The sequence below is a fragment of the Mobula birostris genome, chromosome 10, assembly GCF_030028105.1.
Source record: "Mobula birostris isolate sMobBir1 chromosome 10, sMobBir1.hap1, whole genome shotgun sequence".
Taxonomy (NCBI): domain Eukaryota; kingdom Metazoa; phylum Chordata; class Chondrichthyes; order Myliobatiformes; family Myliobatidae; genus Mobula; species Mobula birostris.
Window position 1 is genome coordinate 117855931 of NC_092379.1, and position 25906 is coordinate 117881836.

At 43.5% G+C, this 25906-nt stretch overlaps 1 protein-coding gene across 1 annotated transcript in view; it reads left to right on the top strand.

Moving 5' to 3' along the window:
• chic1 (cysteine-rich hydrophobic domain 1) overlaps positions 1–25906 on the top strand; it is a 65862-nt gene that overhangs the window by 33572 nt on the left and 6384 nt on the right. Inside the window, exons 4-5 of the mRNA XM_072270841.1 lie at positions 13834–13890; positions 19314–19373. Of these exons, the coding sequence (XP_072126942.1) occupies positions 13834–13890; positions 19314–19373 (117 nt within the window). The remainder of the gene's footprint in view (positions 1–13833; positions 13891–19313; positions 19374–25906) is intronic.

Below are 25906 nucleotides of genomic sequence, written 5' to 3' on the forward strand. Positions count from 1 at the left end.
CTGTGGTTCACCAGCGCCATTTTGCACCATCTTGCACACTTGGAAGTCCCCTGTGGAATTTCAGGAATTATATAAGTTGAGCTAAAGAGCATCCAAACCACATTTTCAGCTGTGTGGTGCTGAAATAAAAAGCTTTGGACAATCAGATTTCTAAGTTAAGAGTTTTTAATGTCAAAGTAGATCATAAGCACAAACCGCAATTTGAAGAACTAGTTAGCTGAGAATTGTCAGTTGATAAGACACACATTCTAAATCCTTTGTATCTGTCAATCATCATGTCTTGACATAATTATGCTGCTTGAGGACAAAGTATTCTCTTCTACTACCTCGAAATCATATTAAAATTCTGGTGCGGCCTTATTTAGTGGATTGCATTCAATTTTGGTCACTCCATTGTAGAAAAGATGTCTTAAGTTTGCTTTATCATAATGCTGCTTGGATTAGAGGGTTTGTGCTGTAGCAGATGTTAAACAAAATAAGGTTATTTTCTCTGGAGCAGCACAGGTTAAGTGGTGACTTGATAGAAGTTTATAAAATTGAGGGATACTGATAGAGAAGATGATCAGTATCTTTTCCCAAGGGTTGAAATGTCTAATACTAGAGGGTGTGGATTTAAGATGAGGGGGTTGCTCAGAATGGTAGGTGCCTAGAATATGTTCCCAGAGGCAGGAGATCTGTTGGGAATGGTGAGGGTGGAGCACTGCGGGAGGATAATGGGACAGGTGGCAGAGGAGGAGTATAACGGCTGGGCAGTGGCATGGGTACAGACACACCCAGCCTGAGCCACCAGGCAAGGTCATTTGATTCCAAACAACTAGTTTATTAATCATTACAGAAAGTCTCCCTCGTGCTTCCCACTCCCTTCCCTCTCCCTTCCCCTTTTCCTAACCATGATTAGCCTCTCCCTGCCCTCTTCCCACTCTCAGTCCACAATAGAGACCCTTATCAGGCTTACCATCACGCACATATATCATGAAATTTGTTTCATTTTTGCAGCAGTAGTACAGTGTGATACATAAAATTACTACAGTACTGTTCAAAAGCCTTGTGCACTTGAGATGCACACACACAGTGGTGCTAGAAAGTTTGTGAACCCTTTAGACTTTTCTATATAAATATGACCTAAAATGTGATCAGATCTTCAAGTAAAACTAGATAAATTATACAAAAAATTGTACCTTTTCATTTATTTATTGAGAAAAATGGAAGAAGTATGTGAACCTCTAGGATTGTCAGGTCATTTAAAGGAGAAATTAGTCAGGTGTTTCAATCAATGGGATGACAATCAGGTGTTGAGTGTGGGACGTCCTGCCCTGCTTAAAGAACATAAACCTGGATCTTCACCACCCAGGTTTTTGGAAGTGTGACAAACCTTGATCAAAGGAGATTTCTAAGGACTTCAGAGAAAAAAGTTGTTGATGCTCTTCAGTCTGGAAAAGGGATGCAGAAACATTTCTAAAGAGTTTGGGCTCCACCAATCCACAGTCAGGCAGATGGTGTACAAATGGAGGGAATTCAACAACTTTGTTACTCTCCCCAGGGCTGGTCGACCAATAAAAATCACTCCAAGAGCAAGGCATGTAATATTCCAGGAGGTCACAAAGAACCCCTGGGTAACGTCTAAGGAGTTACAGGCCTCTCTTGCATTGGCTAATATCAGTGTTCATGAGTTTACCATCAGGCAAACACTGAACAACAATGGTGTGCATGGCAGGATTGCAAGGAGAAAGCCACTACTCTCCAAGAACATTATTGCTTGTCTGAAGTTTGCTAAAGACCATGTGGATAAGCCAGAAGGTTATTGGAAGAATGTTCTGTGGCTGGATGAGTCCAAAAAGAACTAATTTGGCTTAAGTGAAAAGACTTATGTTTGGCGAAAAGCAAACACTGCATTCCAGCATAAGAATCTCATCCCATCTGTGAAACATGGGCCTGTTTTGCTACCTCAGGACCAGGATGGCTTGCCATCGTTGTTGGAACTGTAAGGGGGTTTCGATTTTTATGTTACTGCGGAGGCTAATTAAAATGGCATTTTTGTTATGTTAATCTGGGGAATGCGGCTTTGTTGTGCTTTAACGCTGAGAAAGTTTGCGCTAGCAGCTTATTGTGGTTTAGAGGGGTGATAAGAGGGTGCTATTAACCAATTGGGATAGTTGTTATGGTTTTGGTGTATTTGAAGATACTGTATGCGCGGGGTTTTGGGGCAGAAGGCGGGAGAGCGAGACAGAGGATGGACCAGGTGCTGTGAGTCCGCTAACGGGGTCGGACCCTGAGCGGGACGTTCGGCGAGGAGACGGAGACGGACTCGTGTGGAGCGTCTGGTCGACCACCGTTGTTGGTCCCAGGCGGCCGGTCGAGGTGGTCCGAGGGGTCACAGGGTGAAGAAGAAGGTCCTTGAGCTCCAATGGTTTTTGTGCACGAAGAGATTGAACTTTGATAAGTGTGGCGCCTTTTATTTTCCTTTTATATTTTATTCTCTTTTAATTATATAGTTCCAGTAATATCTATAAACTGTAAATCATTTAATTGCATCTGGTGTAATGTCTGTTATTTGGGCGGGGTGGGGTACCTCACACAGCATCCACACAAACGAATTACCCAGTTTGGCGGGGCCGAGGCTGTTTCCCTAGACGACAGCGAGCCGAGCGACCCTGAGGGTGGCCAGGGGGCTACATTGTGGGGGCTTTGTCCGGGTTGCTTGAGTCTGTTGGTATGCTGTGTGGGTGCCCTGTTTAAATCTGTAATGTGTGTCTCTGTGGGTTATTTGCTGTTGATTGCTGTATGCGTTGTGGGTGCGGTCTTTGTTCGAGTTCAGACTAGCATTGACGAGTTAGAGGTGGCACTCGGGGCTGTCCATGCAGTTGGGAGAGAGAGGAAAGAGTGGTCTGATTTGGAGGTAGAGTCTGCGAATAAATGTTCTAGCTCTGGCAGGCTCCGCCTGGCACTGGGGATAGTGTCCACCCCAGGAGGGGCGGAGATGTGTGAGACGTGGGCGGAGCAGATCTCTCAGTTGTTAGATGAGTGGCAGTGCTTGGTTGAGGGAGAGCGACAGGGATTGGTTGAAAGTTTGAGTAGGCGGGCTAGTGATGGTGTTAGAGCTGTCAGGTTCACTTACACCGGAGTGACAGCTGTCAGTTATTTGAAAGAGGGGGGAAAGTTTTCAGTGTGTCTTCTCTGGCGAGGAGGGCGGCTAAATTGCTTGTAGTGCCAGGGGGATCATTTCAGGGGATCAGTTGTTCAGCTGATCAGAGAGGTGTCGGGAAACTTAGTGGAGGCCCAGTGGGGGTACGGCCTGCGGTCTCTGGGGAAGCACGTTCCTAGCAATGTACCACTGAACTTCCGCAAGGAAAAGACCCTATTCCTGAAGGCTTAGAGGGGCCACGCCCCAGGGTGTCATTATGGATAGAGGGAAGCGATGCTAAACCTATCCTCGACCCCGGCGCACAGATCAAGTTGTTGTACAGTTCGTTTTACAACCGGTGTCTGAAGCATTTATCCTTGACAACCACAAGGGCACTGGAGACTTTGGGTACCAGTGCCGGTAATTATCCAGAAGACGATGATTGGTTAATGACCCTGGAGTTCATGGAGGCATTTTCTGGGCACCCAGCGTGTCGAGTTGCTTCTGAGGACATGTGTAGCAGCCTTGAGCCGGTACCGAATTTAAACGAGACCCAGCGGTGGTACGGCTTGGGGAAAGTAGCTGAGGGTGAGACCCTCTTAGTAGATGCTCCGAACCACCACGAGGGAGGGGAGTTGACCGCTGAAGACACCTCAGTGAGAGAGAGGTCGCGGCAACTGGACCCTGGCGGCGTGGAAGATGAAGGCAGCGTGTGTGTGGATGATGCGACGTGGTTTAATGTGCTGCATCTGAGGGGTGGATGTTGCCAGATCCTGAGGAGTGCGGCTGTTGAGCCGAAGATGGCCTTTACTAGTTCCCTAGGATTCTTCCGATCCGAAAAGATGCCCAAGGGCATATCCGGAGCCCCTGCATCCTTCCCGCGGGGCATGAGGAAAACGATGGGGGAAGTGAAGGTGTGTGGAGTTTTGACGTATGTGGATGACTGCCTAGAGCTTGGATTTGCCTGGGGGGACTATGAGGCGAGGCGAGTGGCTGAGCCCGGGCGACCGAAGCGAAGTGTCAAATGTGGAGGAGTTTTTGGCCGGAGGAGTTTGGTGCAATGTGAGGAAAATGACCCGACATACCAGTTGAACTTCCTGGTGTTGGGACAGACGGTGGTGGACCGGGGGATGGAAACCCAGGTTGTCAATCTGAATGAGACACAGGGAAGAGAGGGGATTTGCACCGCACTGCGGTCATATACTGACGAATTAATCCAGCGAGAAGAAACAATGACCCACCTTCGAAGGGATCAGCAGAAACTCAAGACGTCCATTCAGAACAGATTGGAAGATTTACAAGTTGGGGAAGATCAAGGAAGTGTTCCGACTAAGGTCAACAGGAAACCGAGAGCCCAGGGAGGGGAGTTTGACTAAACTCCCGAGGAGGTAAAGAAATGGAGGACAGATCTCGGAAAAGGGAGGCGGACGCTTGAAAGGAACCTGAAGATGACTATCGTGAGTTTAAATGAAGTGGAAAAACTGAAAGTTGACCTGGAAGACGTCCTCAGGAAGAAACAACCGGAGGCTGAACATCCTTTAACTGCTGCTTTTCAGGTCAGGGTGGAAGAAGCTGGTGGGGTAACTGCGTCCCAGATTGAGATGGCCAGGAACCCTGAGTCAGAACTGCTGAGGCTGTGGCGAGAGTTGAAGGAGTCCCCGAAGAAGCTGACGTCTCGACTGCAGAAGGCTGAAGGGGTAGCCCCAGCTAAATGTTTCAGTTTGGAGAAACTCAAACAGCAGCTACCGATCGAAGGAATGAGGAAGAATACGGATTTGAAGGATGATGTGCTGCACATGTGGTACATGCTGCCTTTCGCTAACTTCCCCGTGATTGAGGAAGAGACCTTTGGCCCTTCTCCCACTGAGTCAGGTGTAGTGGGGAGGGCTAGCTGTGGGCAGTCTGAGTTACGGCAGGATCAGGAAGGAGGAGAGGCGGGGCCCCGGCCACGGGACAGGGGGCTACGAGCTGTAGTGGTGGCCTGAGTGAGAGAGGAGTTGGCAAGCAGGCCCGGGGTATCCCTAGTAGTGTCTGAGCCTTGTGGGTTTAGGTGAGGGGGTACGGAGGTCTCAGAGGGTTAAGAAGCTCCCAGATAGGTTGGCCTATTTAGCGCCCGTGGGACGGGAGTAAGGTCCACTGTTTGGGGGAGCACTGTCACTGTGTGTATCTGTGTATGTGTGTGTTGTGTGTCTGTAGGACTGGGTGGCGAGTTATTTAGAAGTCATGAGGACATGACTTTATTTGGTGGGGGGAGAGTGTAAGGGGGTTTCAATTTTTATGTTACTGCGGAGGCTAATTAAAATGGCATTTTTGTTATGTTAATCTGGGGAATGCGGCTTTGTTGTGCTTTAACGCTGAGAAAGTTTGCGCTAGCAGCTTATTGTGGTTTAGAGGGTGATAAGAGGGTGCTATTAACCAATTGGGATAGTTGTTATGGTTTTGGTGTATTTGAAGATACTGTATGCGCGGGGTTTTGGGGCAGAAGGCGGGAGAGCGAGACAGAGGATGGACCAGGTGCTGTGAGTCCGCTAACGGGGTCGGACCCCGAGCGGGACGTTCGGCGAGGAGACGGAGACGGACTCGTGTGGAGCGTCTGGTCGACCACCGTTGTTGGTCCCAGGCGGCTGGTCGAGGTGGTCCGAGGGGGTCGCAGGGTGAAGAAGAAGGTCCTTGAGCTCCAACGGTTTTTGTGCACGAAGAGATTGAACTTTGATAAGTGTGGCGCCTTTTATTTTCCTTTTATATTTTATTCTCTTTTAATTATATAGTTCCAGTAATATCTATAAACTGTAAATCATTTAATTGCATCTGGTGTAATGTCTGTTATTTGGGCGGGGTGGGGTACCTCACACAGCATCCACACAAACGAATTACCCAGTTTGGCGGGGCCGAGACTGTTTCCCTAGACAACAGCGAGCCGAGCGACCCTGAGGGTGGCCAGGGGGCTACAGAACTATGAATTTTAAAATGTACCAGTAAATTCTACAGGAAAATGTCAGGGTATTCATCTGTGAACTGAAGCTCAAGAGAAAGTGGGTCATACAACAAGACAACGACAGGTCAGTCTACCAAAGAATGGTTAAAGCAGAAGAAAGTAGGCCGTATCTCGGGTAATGATGAGTTTGAGTACAGAGAGGAAATTAAGAACCTGGTGGCATGGTGCGAAGACAACAACGTATCCCTCAACGTCAGCAAGATGAAGGCATTGCTTGTTGACTTCAGAAGGAGTAGCGGACCGCACGACCCAATTTACATCGGTGGTGCGCAAATGGAACAGGTCAAAAGCTTTAAGTTCCTCGGGGTCAATATCACAAATGACCTGACTTGGTCCAACCAAGCAGAGTCCACTGCCAAGAAGGCCCACCAGCGCCTTTACTTCCTGAGAAAACTAAAGAAAATTTGGCCTGTCCCCTAAAACCCTCACTAATTTTTATAGATGTACCGTAGAAAGCATTCTTCTAGGGTGCATCACAACCTGGTATGATCTTCCGTCCTTGGACTCACTTTACACCACACGCTGTCGGCGCAGTGCTGCTAGGATAATCAAGGACACGACCCACCCAGCCAAAGCACTTTTCGTCCCTCTTCCCTCCGGGAGAAGGCTCAGGAGCTTGAACACTCGTACGGCCAGATTTGGGAACAGCTTCTTTCCAACTGTGATAAGACTGCTGAACGGATCCTGACCTGGATCTGGGCCGTACCCTCCAAATATCCGGACCCGCATCTCGGTTTTTTTGCACTTCCTTACTTTCCATTTTTTTGTTTTCTATTTATGATTTATAATTTAAATGTTTAATATTTACTATCGATTTGTAATCCAGGGAGTGGGAAGCACAGAATCAAATATTGCTATGATGATTTACGTTCTGGTATCAATTGTTTGGCGACAATAAAGTATAAAGTATAAATTTCATGTTTTGGAATGGAGGAGTCAAAGTCCTGACTTTAGTCTTATAGAAATATTGTGGAAGGACCTGAATCAAGCAGTTCATGCAAGTAAGTCCACCAGCATTCCAGGGTTGATGCAGTTTTGTAGGGTGGAAAGGCCTAAAGTTCCTCCAAGCCTATGTTCAGGGCTGATCAACACTTAGCAGAATCATTTGATTGAAGTTATTGCTGTACAAGGGTGTCACTCCAGTTACTGAAAGCAAAGGTTCGCATTTTTTTTCCAACAAATACATGTAATACTGGATCATTTTTCTCAATAAATAAATTAACAGCTTTAGTGTTCTCTTAATTTAGTCTTAAGACGTGCGCGAAGATCTGATCACATTTTAGGTCATGTTCTGCAGAATAGAGAAAATTCTAAAGAGTTCACAAACTTTCTAGCACCACTGTGTGTGTGCATGTTTATATATGTCTGTGTGTATGTGTATATCTATATCTATCCCATCTATATACTACTAAAACTCTCATGCTCTGTCTGTTTGTGACCTCCAATTAGCACAAACGGTGCATTACAGCGGCACTTTTTTTGGCTAAATTGAATTAAAATGCGCTAATTTACAGAATGCAAGCCAAGTTCAGGGTTATATATTCATAAAAAATTGCTCATTCGCCAAAAATCAACAGGCTGGCTTTCACCCAAGACCCGATCAGCCATCGTGGAAATTGGGACGCGACAGCCCGACACATGCGCACGACCAGTCTCAGCAGTGACACCTACCGAAGCAAAAGGGCAGGGCAGCTCTATTTCGAGGGGTCACATTACGCTCATCACCATCAGCATGTGCAGGATTGGGACAGATCTAACTGCCACCCGTCAATAAGAGATAATTAAATCTTACTGTAATGACATACTTCGCGACACCCATAAAACCCTTTGCTGCAGTCAAAGGACAGTGGTGACTATATCACATCCATTTAGGAGAGCGCCAACCACATCATCAAGAATAATCAGCATTCTTTGGTGTTAGTGCTTTGTATCTTCTATCCAGCATAAGGGTAAAAAAAAAATGGTCAGCCTAATTATGCCGCATGGAAAGGGAAGGGGGACATTATGGTCAAGAGATGACGCCAAACGTCGTCGGGAAGCGGCAAGGAGAGGGAGAGAACAAGAATCGGATGAGGCCAGGGCCGCAAGACTCTAGGATCAAAGAGTCAGGACAAAAAAAGATGAGAGAAGAAGAGAGTGAGGAGGAGAGGCATGCACATCTCCAGGATCAGAGACAAACAGCAGAAGAGCTGACGAGATGGGGGACGAAAGGGCTGCACGTCTCCAGAATGATAGAAACAGGCACAGAAGGAGGAGAGAGGAAGAGACAAAAAGGCTGAGAAATGCACATCTCCAGGATCAGAGACAGAACAAATAGCAGAAGAGATGAAGAGACGGGGGATGAAAGGACTGCACGTCTCCAGAATGACAACAAGAGGCACAAGGGTGGCAGATAAACCGGAAATGATGCCATCAAAAGTTTCCTTCGTTTAACGAGGAGGAGCTATATTTGCTATGTGTCGTTCTTCTTTAATAAATTGAAGTTTTCTACTTCAGTTTCCAAAGCAAAGCGATACCAGTGGCATTCAGGAAAATTTAATGTTCATTCTTTTCACATCAGACTGCACTACCCTTCTCTCAAAGGGTGCCCCAACAGGTCAGTCACCCCATTGTCTAGTGTGTGTGTGTGTGTGTATATTTATATATATTTATATTCTCTGAAATAAATATATAAATATATATATATATATATATATATATATATATGTATTTCTCACTCTCACTCTCTCTCTCTCTGTGTAAATGTTCACATCTCCTAAGGCAGTGTGCTGCAAAACAGCAGTCTCTCCTTTTTTCCGTGACTTATTTGTTTGCAACTGAGTGATATGAACTGTAGAGCGTTTGCCTAAGTATTTTTCTTTTTGGCTTCCAATATTTCCAGTCACGCTTTGAAAGGGCGAACACAGCTACAGCTGTGAAGATCCCTGCTGCACCTGATGACCCTGTGATCTCTGTCTCAGAGGCTGATGTTAGGCTGTCTTTAAACAGAGTGAACCCTCACAAGGCGGAAGGCCCCAGTGGAGTACCCGGTAGGCTCTGAAAACCTGTGCCAACCAACTAACGGGAGTACTCAAGGACATCTTCAACCCCTCACTGCCACGAGCAGAAGTTCCTACCGGCTTCAAAAAGGCAACAGTTATACCAGTGCCTAAGAAGAAGAATAATGTGGTCTGCCTTAATGGCTATCGCCAGGTAGCACTCACGTCGACAGTAATGAAATGCTTTGAGAGGTTGGTCATGTAGACTGAACTCCTGCATCAGCAAGGACCTGGACCCATTGCAATTTGCCTATTGCCACAATAGGTCAATGGCAGATGCAATCTCAATGTCTCTCCACACGGCTTTAGACCACCTGGACAACACAAACACCTACGTCAGGATGCTGTTCATTGACTATAGCTCAGCATTTAATACCATTACCACAATCCTGATTGAGAAGTTGCAGAACTTGGGCCTCTGAACCTCCCTCTGCAATTGGATCCTCGACTTCCTAACCGGAAGACCACAGTCTGTGCGGATTGGTGATAACATATCCTCTTGCTGACAATCAACACTGGTACACCTCAGGAAGGTGTGCTTAGCCCACTGCTCTACTCTCTGTATACATATGACTGTGTGGCTAGGCATAACTCAAATACCATCTATAAATTTGTTGACGATACATTGTTGGTAGAATCTCAGGTGGTGACTAGAAGGCGTACAGGAGTGAGATATGCCAACTATTGGAGTGGTGCTGCAGCAACAACCTGGCACTCAACGTAAGTAAGACAAAAGAGCTGGTTGTGGACTTCAGGAAGGGTAAGACGAAGGAACACATACCAATCCTCATAGAGGGATCAGAAGTGGAGAGTGAGCAGCTTCAGGTTCCCAGGTGTCAAGATCTGAGGATCTAACCTGGTCCCAACATATCGATGTAGTTATAAAGAAGGCAAGACAGCAGCTGTACTTTATTAAGAGTTTGAAGAGATTTGGTATGTCAACAAATACACTCAAAAACTTCGATAGTTGTACCGTGGAGAGCATTCTGACAGGCTGTGTCACTGTCTGGTATGGAGGGGCTACTGCACAGGACCGAAAGAAGCTGCAGAAGGTTGTAAATCTAGTCAGCTCCATCTTGGATACTAGCCTACGAAATACACAGGGCATCTTCAGGGAGTGGTGTCTCAGAAAGGCAGCATCCATTATTAAGGACCTCCAGCACCCAGGGCATGCCCTTTTCTCACTGTTACCATCAGGTAGGAGGTACAGAAGCCTTGAAGGCACACACTCAGTGATTCAGGAACGGCTTCTTTCCCTCTGCCATCCAATTCCTAAATGGACATTGAATCTTTGGACATTACCTCACTTTTTTTAAAAATGTATTTCTGTTTTTGCACAGTTTTAAAAATCTATTCAATATGTGTAATTGATTTACTTGTTTATTATTATTATTTAATTTATTATTTTTTTCTCTCTGCTAGATTATGTATTGCATTGAACTGCTGCTGCTAAGTTAACAAATTTCACGCCACATGCCGGTGATAATAAACCTGATTCTGATCCCTCCAAAAATTCATTTCTCATGGCTTTTACAAGTATTTGCTGTTTATTCTATGATTAACATAAAACCCAGAAGTAAAAAGTAGTTTCAGAGGTTGCACAGAACTCCAAAAGCGAAGAAAAGAAGCAGCAGGTGTAAATTATTGGGATTAAAGGATGCAGATGTCTAGATTAAATAAAGAGGGAGTTGATATTACAGGAGTACAGTCGTACCTGGATAAAGAGTTAAAGTGGATGATGTTGGTAGCTCCAAGTTGTTTTATGTATTTGCACAAGGATATTGGCCTACTTGAGCATTCAGCTTCACTGTAATTTAACATATGGAAAAAGGTGCTGTTTCATCCACCCACTACATCCCCACTATTCCTCACTGCAATTCAATTGATCATAATTACCTATCACACTTGTTTGAAAATTGATGGACTTTGAATAACAATTATCTGTGCTGATTTTTGATGTTGTTATTAAATTTTCAGCTCTCAGACATTGCACAGTGCTTAATTTTTCCAAATTACTGTTATTAGTAAATTTAAAAAAAACACTTGCACTCTGTCATAGAACATTTTTATTCACCACTACATCGCTACAACTTGAAAACTGTTTGATTTACACCTTTGTTCAGAGTAAAGATCATCAACCTGAAATGTCAATGCTGTTTTTCCTTTTTCCATTGATGCTGTTTGACCAGGAATATTGTTTTTGTTTATGTTTCAGAGCATTCTTTTGTTGTACTACACTTGTCTTTGGAACATTCCCTATTAACTTCCAGCACCTCACAAAAAGTAATTGTTGCAATATTACTCATGAAGTGATTATTTGTAGGTTTGTAGACTTCGCAGTTTCTCAACTGCAGATATAAATCACTGCCATTGTAATATTGCACCAGACATAGATGATAAGATATAGGAGCAGAATTAGGCCATTTAGCCCATTAAACCTTTTCAGCCATTTTGTCATGTAGGAGGTACATGTAAGGAGGAAGTGTTATTTTCATTGTATTACTATATTTCTTCTTCTGCAAAAAGTTGTATAAAATGTTTGCAACACATTTTATAATTCCTAAGAATGGTGAATTTACAAACAAATTATCTATTTTCTTAATGTTAAAACATTATTTCCATCTCTTTCTACTCGTGCTCCCTGACTTGTTGAGCATTTCCACTATTTTCTCTTTTTGTAAAAAGATTTTCTTCTGTGCTTGCTTCAGAACATAGAACAGTACTGTCCCCACGGCCCATGATGTTGTGCCAACCTTTCAACTTGATGATTCCCTCCCACATAGCTCTCCATTTTTCTTTCATTCATGCACCTATCTGACTTCCTAATTTCCTGAAATTCCTTTTTAATGCTAATGCCTATTAATGCTTTCTTCTTGCTGCTGCCAGCAGGAAGGAGGTACGGGAGCCTCAGGACCCACAACACTAGGTTCAGAAACTGTTATTACCTGTCAACCATCAAGCTCTTGAACCAGAGTGGATAACTTCACCCGATTTCCCTCACTGAATTGTTTCCACAACCTATGAACTCACTTCCAAGGACTCTTCATCTCATGTTTTGAATTTCTTTTACTTATTAATTTATTATTATTATTATTTCTTCAGCTCAAGCTGATAAAACTTGAGCTGTGGAAATAGCCAAGCACATTCATTTCCCAATTGTTAGGAACTTTCAGACTATTCTAGCGGAGTTCAGGGCTTTAGCTTTCTGGAGATTTTCGTAAGTATTGCTTTGTAGGGCTAACTGTTTAATGCTTTTGTGTAATAACTTTGGGGTGATACCAGTTGTAGATATTGTCCCAATAGTGATGTATACCCTATTCATGTTTCATAGTCTTTCAATTTCCTCTTTTAATTCAGCATATTTCTGGTGGTTTTCATTATTGATTTCTGTAGGTTATGTTGTTTGGAATGGCTTTATCTATTAATTAAGTTGTTCTTGTTTATCATGTAATATTATTTCCGGACAGTTATTATGGATCGTACTATCTGTAATAAAGGATCGGTTGTAATATAATTTGTAGGACTCTGACTCTAAACTGGATCAGGCTTGTATTTATCATAAGGTATAGTGTCTTTTATGAGTTCGTATTTTAAAGCAAGATTTTGGTGAATGATGTTTGCCACTTGATTGAGCTATAGAATCCTGCAGTGAGTTGAATTGTTCCTGGTTGCTCTTAACATTTTCTATATTTATCATCTTGAAGTTGTTGGTCTTTTATTATATATTTTTGATAAATTTTGTGTTAACCGCCTGGTCCTGTATTGCCACAGGGGACCTCTCTGTTTCTGGGAAGAGGTCTCTAAGCCAGATGTTCGATGTTTCCTCATTTTGCTCAGGTTACAGGGATGTCTTCCATGGAGGGGCATGCTCTTACCTTGGTTAACTTTTTCTTCTGTAGTGATAATTTCTTCATTTTACTTGGTTGTGCTTTCATTTAAGTTCTGAAGTGTGTATTACTTATCAGAATTGCATGTGCTCACATGGTGCGCTGATTCCTGTTTTTGTTGATGAAGATATATCCTTAGAAGTTTTATCTGACTATTGTGTAGCTTTTTAATGTCTGTCATTCCTCTTCCTCCTCCTGTCCAAGGTAACGTTAATCTAAATGCATTTGAGTGTATATAGTGTTTTCTAAAAATTTGTCATTTCCATTCTTATTTTTCTTTGTAAAATTTCTAGACTGGTTATTATTATTACTTTTTTTTCTTTTTTGTATTTGTACAGTTTGTTCTCTTTTGCACATTAGTTTTTGTCCATCCTGTTGGATGCGGTCTTTCATTTATTCTATTGTGTTTCCTAGATTTACTATGAATGCTCAGGGTTGTATATTGTGATGTTTATGTACTTTGATAATTTACTTTGAACTTTTGAACTTAATACCATTAATATTTTGAACTTAATACTCTTGCTATTTAATAGTATTGTTACTATGTAAATAGTGTCAAAAATGTTTTGGTCTATATGATTTTTAAGTAGATTTGTTATTATATCTCAGAATTTGATTAAATAGGTAAATGTGGAACTATCAAATTTGTGATCAGCAGCTTTTCTAATGTTATAGCAAAATTATAACTTTTTGCAGAATTAATCTTTATTTACCTTACTGTCTGCTTTATTGTATAAATGCTTTGTGTTAAGTATAATGCTAAAAGAATATCTTCTTTTCTGTCTTTTCCAGACTAGAAGATCAATACAAAAGCTGTTAGAGTGGGAAAACAACAGATTGTATCACAAGGTAAAAACTCAGGAATTATGCATTGTGTATTCACACATTATAATTCTGTTATTTTATCACTTGAAAATGAAGCTTTCTTGCAGGCTATTGATTAAAAGTTATCAGTGTGGATTTTCAATGTAATTTCCACATGGTGGCGCTCTATTTTGTTTGTACACTAACATCTGGACCTGAGGGAAAATATTAATACTATATTAATGTGGCCGCCATGGTAGCACGGCTGTTAATGTGATGCTAGTACATCTCGGGGCTTTGGAATTCAACTCCAGCACCATCTGTAAGGTGTCTCTGTGCATCCTCTCCTTGGAATGCGTGGGTTTTCCTGGATACTCCGGTTTCCTCCCACAGTCCAAGGACCTACCAGGTAGGTTAATTGATCATTGTAAATTGTCCTGTGTTAGGTTAGAGTTAATCACCATTATCGGGGATTGCTGGGGTAACGTGGCCTGAAGGGCCTACTGCGCCCTGTATCAGTAAATAATTAAATAAATTATCTTCTTCACAGTCAAACTATTGTATTAGGAATTAGAATTATCATTTGATTGACTGTGAAGGTTTATTTTAGGGAGGGCTGAATGAAATTCGGACAGCACAGTAGCTTGTGATTAGCACCCCACTTTACAGTGTCAGCTGTAAGGACGGGGTTCATTTCCCACCACAATCTGTAAGGAGTTCATATTTTCTCCCTGTGATTGCTTGGGTTTTCTCCAGGTGCTCTGGTTTCCTCTCATGTTCCAAAAGACAAAGATTGGTGGTGTTGTGGATAGCAAAGAATACAGCAGCATATAGATCTGTTGCAGAAATGGGCAGGGAAATGGTAGATGGAGATTAACCCAGCCAAATGTGAAGCATTCCACCTTGATAGCTCAAATGTAAAGAGGTAGTACATTACGGCCAAGACCCTTAACAATATTGATGAGCAGAGGGATTTTGGGATCCAAGTTCATAGCTCCTTCAAAGTGGCTACACAGGTTGATAGAGTGGGTAAAAAGGCATATTGCATACTTGCCTTTATTAGTCAGGGCATTGAGTTCAAAGGTCGGGAAGTTATGCTGCAGCTTTATAAAACTCTAGTTAGACCGCATCTGGAGGATTACATACATTTGTGGTCACTCCATTATAAGAAGGATGTTGAGTCTTTGGAGAGAGTGCAGAATGAGCATTGAATTGGAAAAGGATAATTGAGTCACCAAAATCCTCCAATATTCTGCAAGCAGATGGTTTAATAATTCACTGATTTTTTTATTATTGTTGATAGTTGAGGTTTGATTACTTTTGCACTTGAAATTTGACAATATGACAGAATTATGCCATTCGGCCTGTAAGGTACGCTCTGCCATTTCGAAATGGCTGATCCTGAATCCCATTCAACCCCCTACACCTGTCTTTTTACTAAAGGTCTTTTTGTTCTAAAAGGTCACCCCTCGATTTTGAGGCTGTGCCCTCTAATTCTAGATACCCCCACCAGAGGAAACGTCCTCTCCACATCCACCTGTCCTTTCAACATTTGGTAGGTTTCAGTGAGATCCCCACTTATTTTTCTAAATTCGAGTGAGTGCAGGCCCAAAGCTGCCAAACACTCCTCATATTATAAACCCTTCATTCCCGGAGCTATCCTCATGAATCTCCTCTGGACCCTCTCCTTTCTGAGGTAAGGGACCCAAAACTGTTGACAATACTCCAAGTGTGGCCTGATTAGTGTCTTACAAAGCTTCAGCATGGTCTCCTTGTTTATATATTCTATTCCCCTTGAAATAAATGCCAACATTGCATTTGGCGCTTTGACTCAGCTTGTGAATTAACCTTCTGGGAGTCATGCACGAGGAGTCTTGAGTCCCTTTGCACTTTTGATGTTTGAATTATTTCCCCATTTAGATAATAGTCTGCACTACTGTTCCTTTTACCAGAATGCATTATTATACACTTCCCAACACTGAATTCCATCTGCCACTTTTTTGCCCATTCTTACAATTTGTCTAAGTCCTGCTGCAATCAAATTGCTTCCTCAGCGCTACCTATCCCTCCACCTATCTTTGTATCATCCACAAACTTTGCCACAAAACCATTAATTCCACTATAAATCATTGATAAACAATGTGAAAAGTAGCGGTCCTAATACTGACCTCTGAGGGACACTAGTCACTTGGAGCCATCCAGAAAAGGCCCCCTTTATTCCCATTTGCTGCCTCCTGCCTGTCAACCATTCCTCTATCCATACCAGTATATTTCCTGCAACACCATAGTATTTTATTTTGCTAAGCAGCCTCACGTGAGGCACCTTATTAAATGCCTTCTGAAAATCTAAGTTAAATGACGTCCACCCTGTTTGTTACTTCCTCAAAGAATTCAAACAGATTTGTCAGACAAGATTTCCCTTTACAGAAACCATGCTGACTTTGACTTATTTTAACCTTTAGTCTCCAATTACCCTGAAACCTTGATAACGGACTCCAACACTTTTCCAAATACTGAGGTTGGGCTAACTGGCATATAATTTTGCCCTCCTCCCATCTTAAAGAATGGAGTGACATTAGCAATCTTGCAGTCCTCTGGGACCATTCAAGAATCAAGTGATTCTTAAAAGATCATGACCAATGCATCTGTCATCTCTTCAGCAACCTCTTTCAGGACGTATGGTCCAGGTGACATCCACCTTTTAAGACCTTTCAGTTTGCCTAGCACTTTTTCCTTTGTAATAGCAATGGCACTCACACCTGCTCCTTGGCACTCACAAACCTCTGGCAGACAGCTACTGTCTTCCACGTTAAAGGCTGAAGCAAAGTCATCTGCCATTTCGTTGTCCCCCATTACTACCTCACCAGCATAATTTTCCAGTGGTCCAATATCAACACTCACCACTCTTTTATTCTTTATATAACAGAAAAAACTTGTAGTATCCTGCTTTATATTATCAGCTAGTTTGCACTCATATTTCATCTTTTCTCCTCTTGTAGCTTTTTTAGTTGCCTTTTGTTGGATTTTAAGTGCATCCTAATTATCCAACTTCCCACTCACTTTTGCTACCTTGTATGCCCTTTCATTGGCTTTTATGCAGTCCTTAACTTCCCTTGTCAGCCACAGTTGCTTACCCCTGCCATTTGAGAACTACTGCTTCCTGTGGGCACATCTATCCTGCACCTTGTGAATGATACCCAGAAACTTCAGCCACCTCTATTCTGCCATTATCCCCCTCCAGTATCCTCCAATCTACCTGGGCAAGCTCCTCTCTCATGCCTCTGTAATTCCCTTTATTCCATTGCAATACTGATACATGAGACTTGGGCTTCTCCCTCTCAAATTGCAGTATGAATTCAATCATATTATGATCTCTGCCTCCTAGGGGTTCCTTTATGTTAAGCTGACTAATAAAATCTGGGTTATTTCACAACACCCAATCGAAGATAGCCTTTCCCCGAGTAGGCTTGAGCACAAGCTGCTTTAAAAAGCCATCTTGTTGGCATGGAGGATTCCTGGAAGACATCCTGCCTCGTCCCTGTGCCGAAGACGCCGCGCCCCAGCGGCCTCAATGACTACAGACCGGTGGCATTGACCTCCCACATCATGAAGACCCTGGAGAGACTTGTTATGGAGCTGCTCCGGCCTATGGTCAGGCCACACTTAGATCCCCTCCAGTTCACTTACCAGCCCTGACTAGGAGTTGAGGATGCCATCATCTACCTGCTGAACCATGTCTACGCCCACCTGGACAAGCCAGCGAGCACTGTGAGGATCATGTTTTTTGACTTCTCCAGTGTGTGCAACACCATCCGCCCTGCTCTGCTGGGGGGAGAAGCTGACAGCGATGCAGGTGGATGTGTCCCTGATATCATGGATTCTTGATTACCTGACTGGCAGACCACAGTACGTGTGCTTGCAACACTGTGCGTCCGACAGAGTGATCAGCAGCACTGGGGCTCCACAGGGGACTCCCTTTCTCTTCACCATTTATACCTCGGACTTCAACTACTGCACAGAGTCTTGTCATCTTCAGAAGTTTTCGGATGACTCTGCCATAGTTGGATGCATCAGCAAGGGAGATGAGGTTGAGTACAGGGCTATGGTAGGAAACTTTGTCACATGGTGTGAGCAGAATTATCTGCAGCTTAATGTGAAAAAGACTAAGGAGCTGGTGGTAGACCTGAGGAGAGCTAAGGTACTGGTGACCCCTGTTTCCATCCAGGGGGTCAGTGTGGACATGGTGGAGGATTACAAATACCTGGGGATACGAATTGACAATAAACTGGACTGGTCAAAGAACACTGAGGCTGTCTACAAGAAGGGTCAGAGCCGTCTCTATTTCCTGAGGAGACTTAGGTCCTTTAACATCTGCCAGACGATGCTGAGGATGTTCTACGAGTCTGAGGTGGCCAGTGCTATCATGTTTGCTGTTGTGTGCTGGGGCAGCAGGCTGAGGGTAACGGACACCAACAAAATCAACAAACTCATTGGTAAGGCCAGTGATGTTGTGGGGGTGGAACTGGACTCTCTTACAGTGGTGTCTGAAAACAGGATGCTGTCGATAAGCTGCATGCCATCTTAGTCAATGTCTCCCATCCACTACATAATGTACTGGGTGGGCACAGGAGTACATTCAGCCAGAGACTCATTCCTCCGAGATGCAGCATAGAGCGTCATAGGAAGTCACTCCTGCCTGTGGCCATCAAACTTTACAACTCCTCCCTTGGGGGGGGGTCAGACACCCTGAGCCGATAGGCTGGTCCTGGATTTATTTCATAATTTACTGGCATAATTTACATATTACTATTTAATTATTTATAGTTCTATTACTATTTATTATTTATGGTGCAACTGTAACAAAAACCAATTTCCCCCGGGATCAATAAAGTATGACTATGACTATGAACAAATTCTCTCTCTTGTGAGCTGACACCAACCTGATTTTCCCAATCCTGCTGCATGTTGAAGTCTCCCATTACAATTTTGTCATTACCCTTATTACATACCTTTTCCAGTACCCTTTGCAATCTCAATCCCACATTTTAGCTACTATTTGAAGGCCTATATATGATTTGCATAATGTTTTTCTTCACCCTTGCATTTTCTGAACTCCACCCACAAAGATTTGGCATTCTCTGACCCTATGTCACCTCTTTCTAAAGATGTATTCCATCTCTTACCAACAGAGCCACATCACTGCTTAAGCCTTCCTGCCTGTTCTTCTGATACAAAGTATATCCCTTGATGTTAAACTCCCAACTATGACTTTCTTTCAGCCATGACTCAGTGAAGCCTACAGCATCATACAGACCAATCTCTAATTGCGCCACGAGTTTGTCCACCTTTTTACAAATGCTATGTGCATTTAAATACAGCACCTTCAGTCTTGCATTATTCACTGTTATGAATTTTGTCTCGTAATAATTTCTCCTCAATTAAATTTACTTTTCTTGTTTTGGAATTAGCTTGGGTTGCACTGGAAGTTAAGTAAAAGGAAATGTGAGTCCAGTAACATGATGGAATATGTAAGTACAACTGCTTTCTAGTCATACAATTTTTTACATGTGTGTATATATAGCTTGTTAGTGTCTTCTGAGGAGATGCAAGTAACTGGTAATAATTTTAAGGTCATTGACATTCACCTGTTCTCATGAGCTTAGGCAATGTCATATGTGAAGAAGATGCTGGAGAGTTTCACATCTGAATTTAATCTCATTCAAGCCTACTACATGCATGAACAACTTGTAGCGGGGTCCACTGGATAGCATAGAGTATAGATATCATATGCGAACAAAAGATAAGTTAAGGCTTTTGACATCATTCCTAGTCAAAACTGCAAAGTTGGCACTGGAGTGTGTGGCACCACTTGCAGGCTGCCTCTAGCACATTCTTGGGTTGTGTTGGTTGTTAACACAAATGATGCTTTTTCACTGTATGTTTGGATGTACATGTGATAAATAAATTAATCTGAATCTGAAAATGGATGATTCATCTATTTTCCTCCTGATGACGCGATCATCACAATAAACAGTGTAATGTATTAAGAAATAGCTGAGCCTACTTGCTGAAACAAAGGCTGTCAGTCCTAATGACAAGTTGGCTATAGAGGTAAAAATTGGTGTGCCTGGAAACATAGAAAACCTACAGCACAATACAGGCCCTTCCCACAATGCTGTGACAAACATGTATTTACTTTAGAAATTACTTAGGGTTACCCAAAGCCCTTTATTTTTCTAAGCTCCATGTACTTATCCAGGAGTCTCTTAAAAGACCATATTGCGTCCACCCCTACCACCGTCTCTGGCAGCCCATTCCACACACTCACCACTCTCTGCATAAAATACTTACCCCTGACATCCCTTCTGTACCTACTTCCAAGCACCTTAAAACTGTGCCCTCTTGTATTAGCCATTTCAGCCCTGGGAAAAAGCCTCTGACTATCCACACAATCAATGCCTCTCATCATCTTGTACACCTCTATCAGGTCACCTCTCATCCTCCGCCGGCTCCAAGGAGAAAAGGCAGAGTTCACTCAACCTATTCTCATAAGGCATGCTCCCCAATCCAGACAACATCCTTGTAAGTCTCCTCTGCACCTTTTCTATGGTTTCCACATCCTTCCTGTTGTGAGGTGACCAGAATTAAGCACAGTACTCCCAAGTGGGGTCTGACCAGGGTCCTGTATAGCTTGTAGCATTACCTCTCAGCTCTTAAACTCAGTCCCACGGTTGTTAAAGGCCAATTCGCCATATCCCTTCTTAACCACAGAGTCAACCTGCGCAGCAGCTTTGAGTGTTCTATGGACTCGGACCTCAAGATCCCTCTGATCCTCCACACTGCCAAGTGTCTTACCATTAATACTATATTCTGCCATCATATTTGACCTACCAAAATGAACCACCTCACACTTATCTGGGTTGAACTCCATCTGCCACTTCTCAGCTCAATTTTGCATCCTATTGATGTCCCGCTATAACCTCTGACAGCCCTCCACACTAGCCACAACACCCCCAACCTCTGTATCATCAGCATATTTACTAACCCATTTCTCCACTTCCTCATCCAGGTCATTTATAAAAATCACGAAGAGTAGGGTTCCCAGAACAGATCCCTGAGGCATACCACTGGTGACCAACCTCCATGCAGAATATGACCTGTCTACAACCATTCTTTGCCTTCTGTGGGCAAGCCAATTCTGGATCCACAAAGCAAGGTCCCCATGGATCTTATGTCTCCTTACTTTCTCAATAAGCCTTGCATGGGATACCTTATCAAATGCTTTGCTGAAATCCATACTACATCTACTGCTTTATCTTCATCAGTGTGTTTAGTCACATCCTCGAAAAATTCAGTCAGGCTCTTAAGGCACGACCTGCCTTTCACAAAGCCATGCTAACTATTCTTAATCATATTATGCTTCTTCAAATGTTCATAAATCCTACCTCTCAGGATCTTCTCCATCAACTTACCAACCACTGAAGTAAGACTCAGTGGTCTATAATTTCCTGGGCTATTTCTACTCCCTTTCTTGAATAAGGGAACAACATCTACAACCCTCTAATCCTCCGGAACCTCTCCCGTCCCCATTGACGATGCAAAGAGCATTCCCAGAGGCTCAGCAATCCCCTCCCTCCACTCCCATAGTAGCCTGGGGTACAGCTTGTCTGGTCCTGGAGACTTATCCAACACAATGCTTTCCAAAAGCTCCAGCACATCCTCTTTCTTAATGTCTATGTACTCAAGCTTTTTAATCTGCTGTAAGTCATCCATACGATCGTCAATATCCTTTTCCTTAGTGAATACTGAAGCAAAGTATTCATTAAGTACCTCTGCTATCTCCTCCAGTTCCATACACACTTTCCCACTGTCACACTTGATTGGTCCTATTCCCTCATGTCTTATCCTCTTGCTCTTCAGGTACTTATAGAATGCCTTGGGGTTGTCTTTAATCCTGCTCACCAAGGCCTTCTCATGGCCCCTTCTGGCTCTCCTAATTTCATTCTTAAACTTCTCCCTGCTAGCTTTATAATCTTCTAGATCTCTATCATTACCTAGTTTTTTAGAACCTTTCGTAAGCTTTTCTTTTCTTCTTGACTAGATTTTCAACAGCCTTTGTACACCACGGCTCCTGTACCCTACCATCATTTCCATCTCATTGTAATGTACTTATGCAGAATGCCACTCAAATATCCCCTGAACATTTGCCACATTTCTGCCATACATTTCCCTGAGAACATCTGTTCCCAATTTATGCTTCCAAGTTCCTGCCTGATAGCTTCCTATTTCCCTTTACTCCAATTAAACGCTTTCCTAACTTGTCTGTTCGTATCCCTCTCCAATGCAATGGTAAAGGAAACAGAATTATGATCACTATCTCCAAAATGCTCTCCCACTGTGAGACCTGACACCTGACCAGGTTCATTTTCCAATACTAGATCAAGTACAGCCTCTCCTCTTGTAGGCTTATCTACATATTGTGTCAGGAAACCTTCCTGAACACACCTAACAAACTCCACCCCATCTAAACCCCTCACTCTTGGGAGATGCCAATCAATGTTTGGGAAATTAAAACCTCCCACCACGACAACGCTGTTATTATTACACCTTTCCAGAATCTCTCTTCCTGTCTGCTCTTTGATGTCCCTGTTACTATTGGGTGGTCTATATAAAAAAAACACCCAGTAGTGTCATTGACCCCTTCCTGTTTCTAACTTCCGCCCACAGAGACTCAGTAGACAATTCCTCCGTGATTTCCTCCTTTTCTGCAGCCATGACATTATCTCTGATCAGCAGTGCCACACCAACCCCCACCCCCCGCCATCCCTTTTGCATCCCTCCTTGTCCTTTCTGAAACGTCTAAATTCTGGCACTATTCCTGCCCCTGAGCCGTCCAAGTCTCTGTAATGGCCACAACATCATAGCTCCAAGTACTGATCCATGCTCTAAACTGATCTGCTTTGTTCATGATGCTTCTTGCATTAAAATAGACACATCACAAACCATTGGTCTGAGCACATCCCTTCTCTATCACCTGCCTATCCTCCCTCTCGCACTGTCTCCATGCTTTCTCTATTTGTGAGCCAACTGCCCCTTCCTCCGTCTCTTCAGTTTGGTTCCCACCCTCCAGCAATTCTAGTTTAAACTCTCCCCAATAGCCTTGGCAAATCTCCCTGCCAGGATATTGGTCCCCCTCGGATTCAAGTGCAACCCGTCCTTTTTGTACAGGTCGTGCCTGCCCCAAAAGCGGTCTCAATGATCCAGAAATCTGAATCCCTGCCCCCTGCTCCAGTCCCTCAGCCATACATTTATCCTCCACCTCGCTCTATTCCTATACTCACTGTCACGTGGCACAGGCAGTAATCCCAAGATTATTACCTTTGAGGTCCTGCTTCTCAGCTTCCTTTCTAGCTCCCTGTAGTCTGTTTTCAGGACCTCCTCCCTTTTCCTATGTTGTTGGTACCAATATGTACCACGACCTCTGGCTGTTCTTCTTTCCACTTCAGGATATCATGGACTCGATCAGGAATATCCCAGACCCCTGGCCCTACCACTCTGCCTCAGATCACTCCGTCAATGACCACTCCTTTGTTGACTGCTCTACTAGGCAGTGTCTCCATTTTATGTCTGAACCTTCCCTGCTATCTAACTCACGATTAGCTGCAACTCTACTCAAACTCTTTCAATACTGCTACAACACTGTCATCTACTTGAACACAGAGGGAAATCGGGACGTCCTGATCACAGAAAGAGAGCAAACAAATTAGCGAGTGCCCCATTATTGCAGCAGTTGTTCCATTAGCCTACTCTCTAATCACCATTACCCTGGTCAATAGTACTTTCAAACAGCACCTGCTCACCAAAGTTATATTGGGTTTTGCTGTGAATGCTCTTCTGCACACTTCATTAGAGTTATGCCCAAATATTGACAAAAAATTTAATTCCTGATGTTGGGTTACAGAAAATTCCTTTAAAACAACATTTGTCCAGAAGTGACTTAATCGATTCCTTGGAAAAACAAAGTTAACAGGAATTGCATAGAAAACTCTACATTTAAGTTATAATGTGCGGAAAGGAAACTTGGGCTGTTGCCCAATTATCTCAGCTTCAGAACCTTTTCGGAGAAGTTTCTCATGCTAAGGTGGGATGTTTCTCTATCCAATGATTTTCTTGCATCATGACTTCAGAAGATGTTTACTGATTGCATACAACTCCATATGCAATTCCATATTCAAGCTGAAGTTAGATTTTTGATTGGCACTTATTATGCAAATCCAAAGCATTGACTATAACCAGGAAGAATATTTGACCACCTCTCTTTGACAATCAGTTACTATTATCAAGTTATCCCACTGTCAAAATCATTGGCGTCACCTTTGACTAGAAACTTGGCCGGATCAGCCATGTTTTCACTGTGGTTAAAGCCATTCAAAAGTTGGGTATTCTGTTTTGAGGGACTCTTCTGACTCAGAGCCCATATCACCCTCCCCATCTAAAGATGTGAGTTATGAGCAGAGTGAAATGCAGTTTATTTTCCTAGATGGATGCAATTATGGCTCTGAAAGTTTGCAACTGTACAGATTAAAGTAGCCTGCTTCATTGGCAACTCATCCACCATGCTCAACATTCACTTCCAACTGCGCAAGCTCTTGCTGCTAAAGACAAGGACACCAGGCGCATGGCAACAACACAACCTACAAACATTATCATCCCCACTCCAGAAAATCATGTGTTGCATACTAGCCTTATTTGGATTTGCTGTGTCAAAATCCTGAAACACCTGTAAGTCTATTTTCACTGCAAGAACTGGAGCTGTTCATTCAGCAATACATCCCCAATGTCCCTGGGTGGGCAACAATGTGTTTTGGCAGCTACTCTATTTGCAATTGGCTAATCTGTCACAGTGAAAATAGAGTTAAAGTGAAGGGAGGATGCAAAGGTTAGTAAAGTCATCAGCTCCATACATTTGATTCTTAATGGAGGCATAAGTGCTGAATTCTGAAGCAATAAACAATTTGATGGAGGATCTCAATGGGTCAAACATCATCTATAGAGGGTTGGGGAGAGGGAAGAAGCCCTGCATTAAGATTAAGAACAGAGAGTGGAACTAGTCACTTACCCAACGTCGGCGTGTAACAGCATTTACACCGTCATAGCCAGATTACAAACCCAGCACCCGAGTGCCCTCATTACCATCTCGGGTGACTTCAACCAGGTTACCATGGCTAGAACGCTGCCCAACTTCACGCAGTATGTGAGCTGTACAACCAGAGGGGAGAGGACTCTGGATTTGATGTACGCTAACATTAAGGATGCATACAGCTCCTCTCCCCTCCCCCCACTGGGAAGGTCAGATCACAACCTGGTGCATCTAAAACCCTGCTACGTGCCTCTGGCGAAGAGTAAACCTGCAACCTCGAGGACAGTGAGAAAGTGGTCGGAAGAGGCTTATGAGGCGCTCCAGGGTTGTTTTGAGATGACAGACTGGCAGGCACTCTGTGAGCCATGTGGAGAGGATATTGATGGGCTCACTGAGTGCATCACTGATTACATCAATTTCTGTGTGGACTGCAATGTTCTGACAACTGTCCTTTGTTATTCAAATAACAAGCCATGGGTGACAAAGGACATTAAGGACATCCTGAATGCTAAAAAGAGGGCATTTAGAGATGGAGATAGGGAGGAGCTGAGGGCAATACAGAGGGACCTGAAAGCCAGGATCAGGGAGGCTAAAGACAGGTACAGGAGGAAGCTTGAGTGGAAACTCCAGCAGAACAACATGAAAGAGGTCTGGAGGGGGATGAGGACCATCACTGGGTTCCGGCAAACTTGCAACAGAGGAGCGGAAGGCAGTGTGGACAGGGCCAATGAACTTAACCTGTTCTTTGACAGATTTGACATTGTGGCCCCTGCCCATCCCCCACATGAGCCATCTGTTGTCGGCCCCCAACCAACACATATTCCACTCTCCCCTCCTACCCCTCCTCACAGTCCCCCAGCCTGCTCTCATGACTGTACCCCTTCCCCACATGAAACCACCACGGTGGGCTTCACAGCTGAA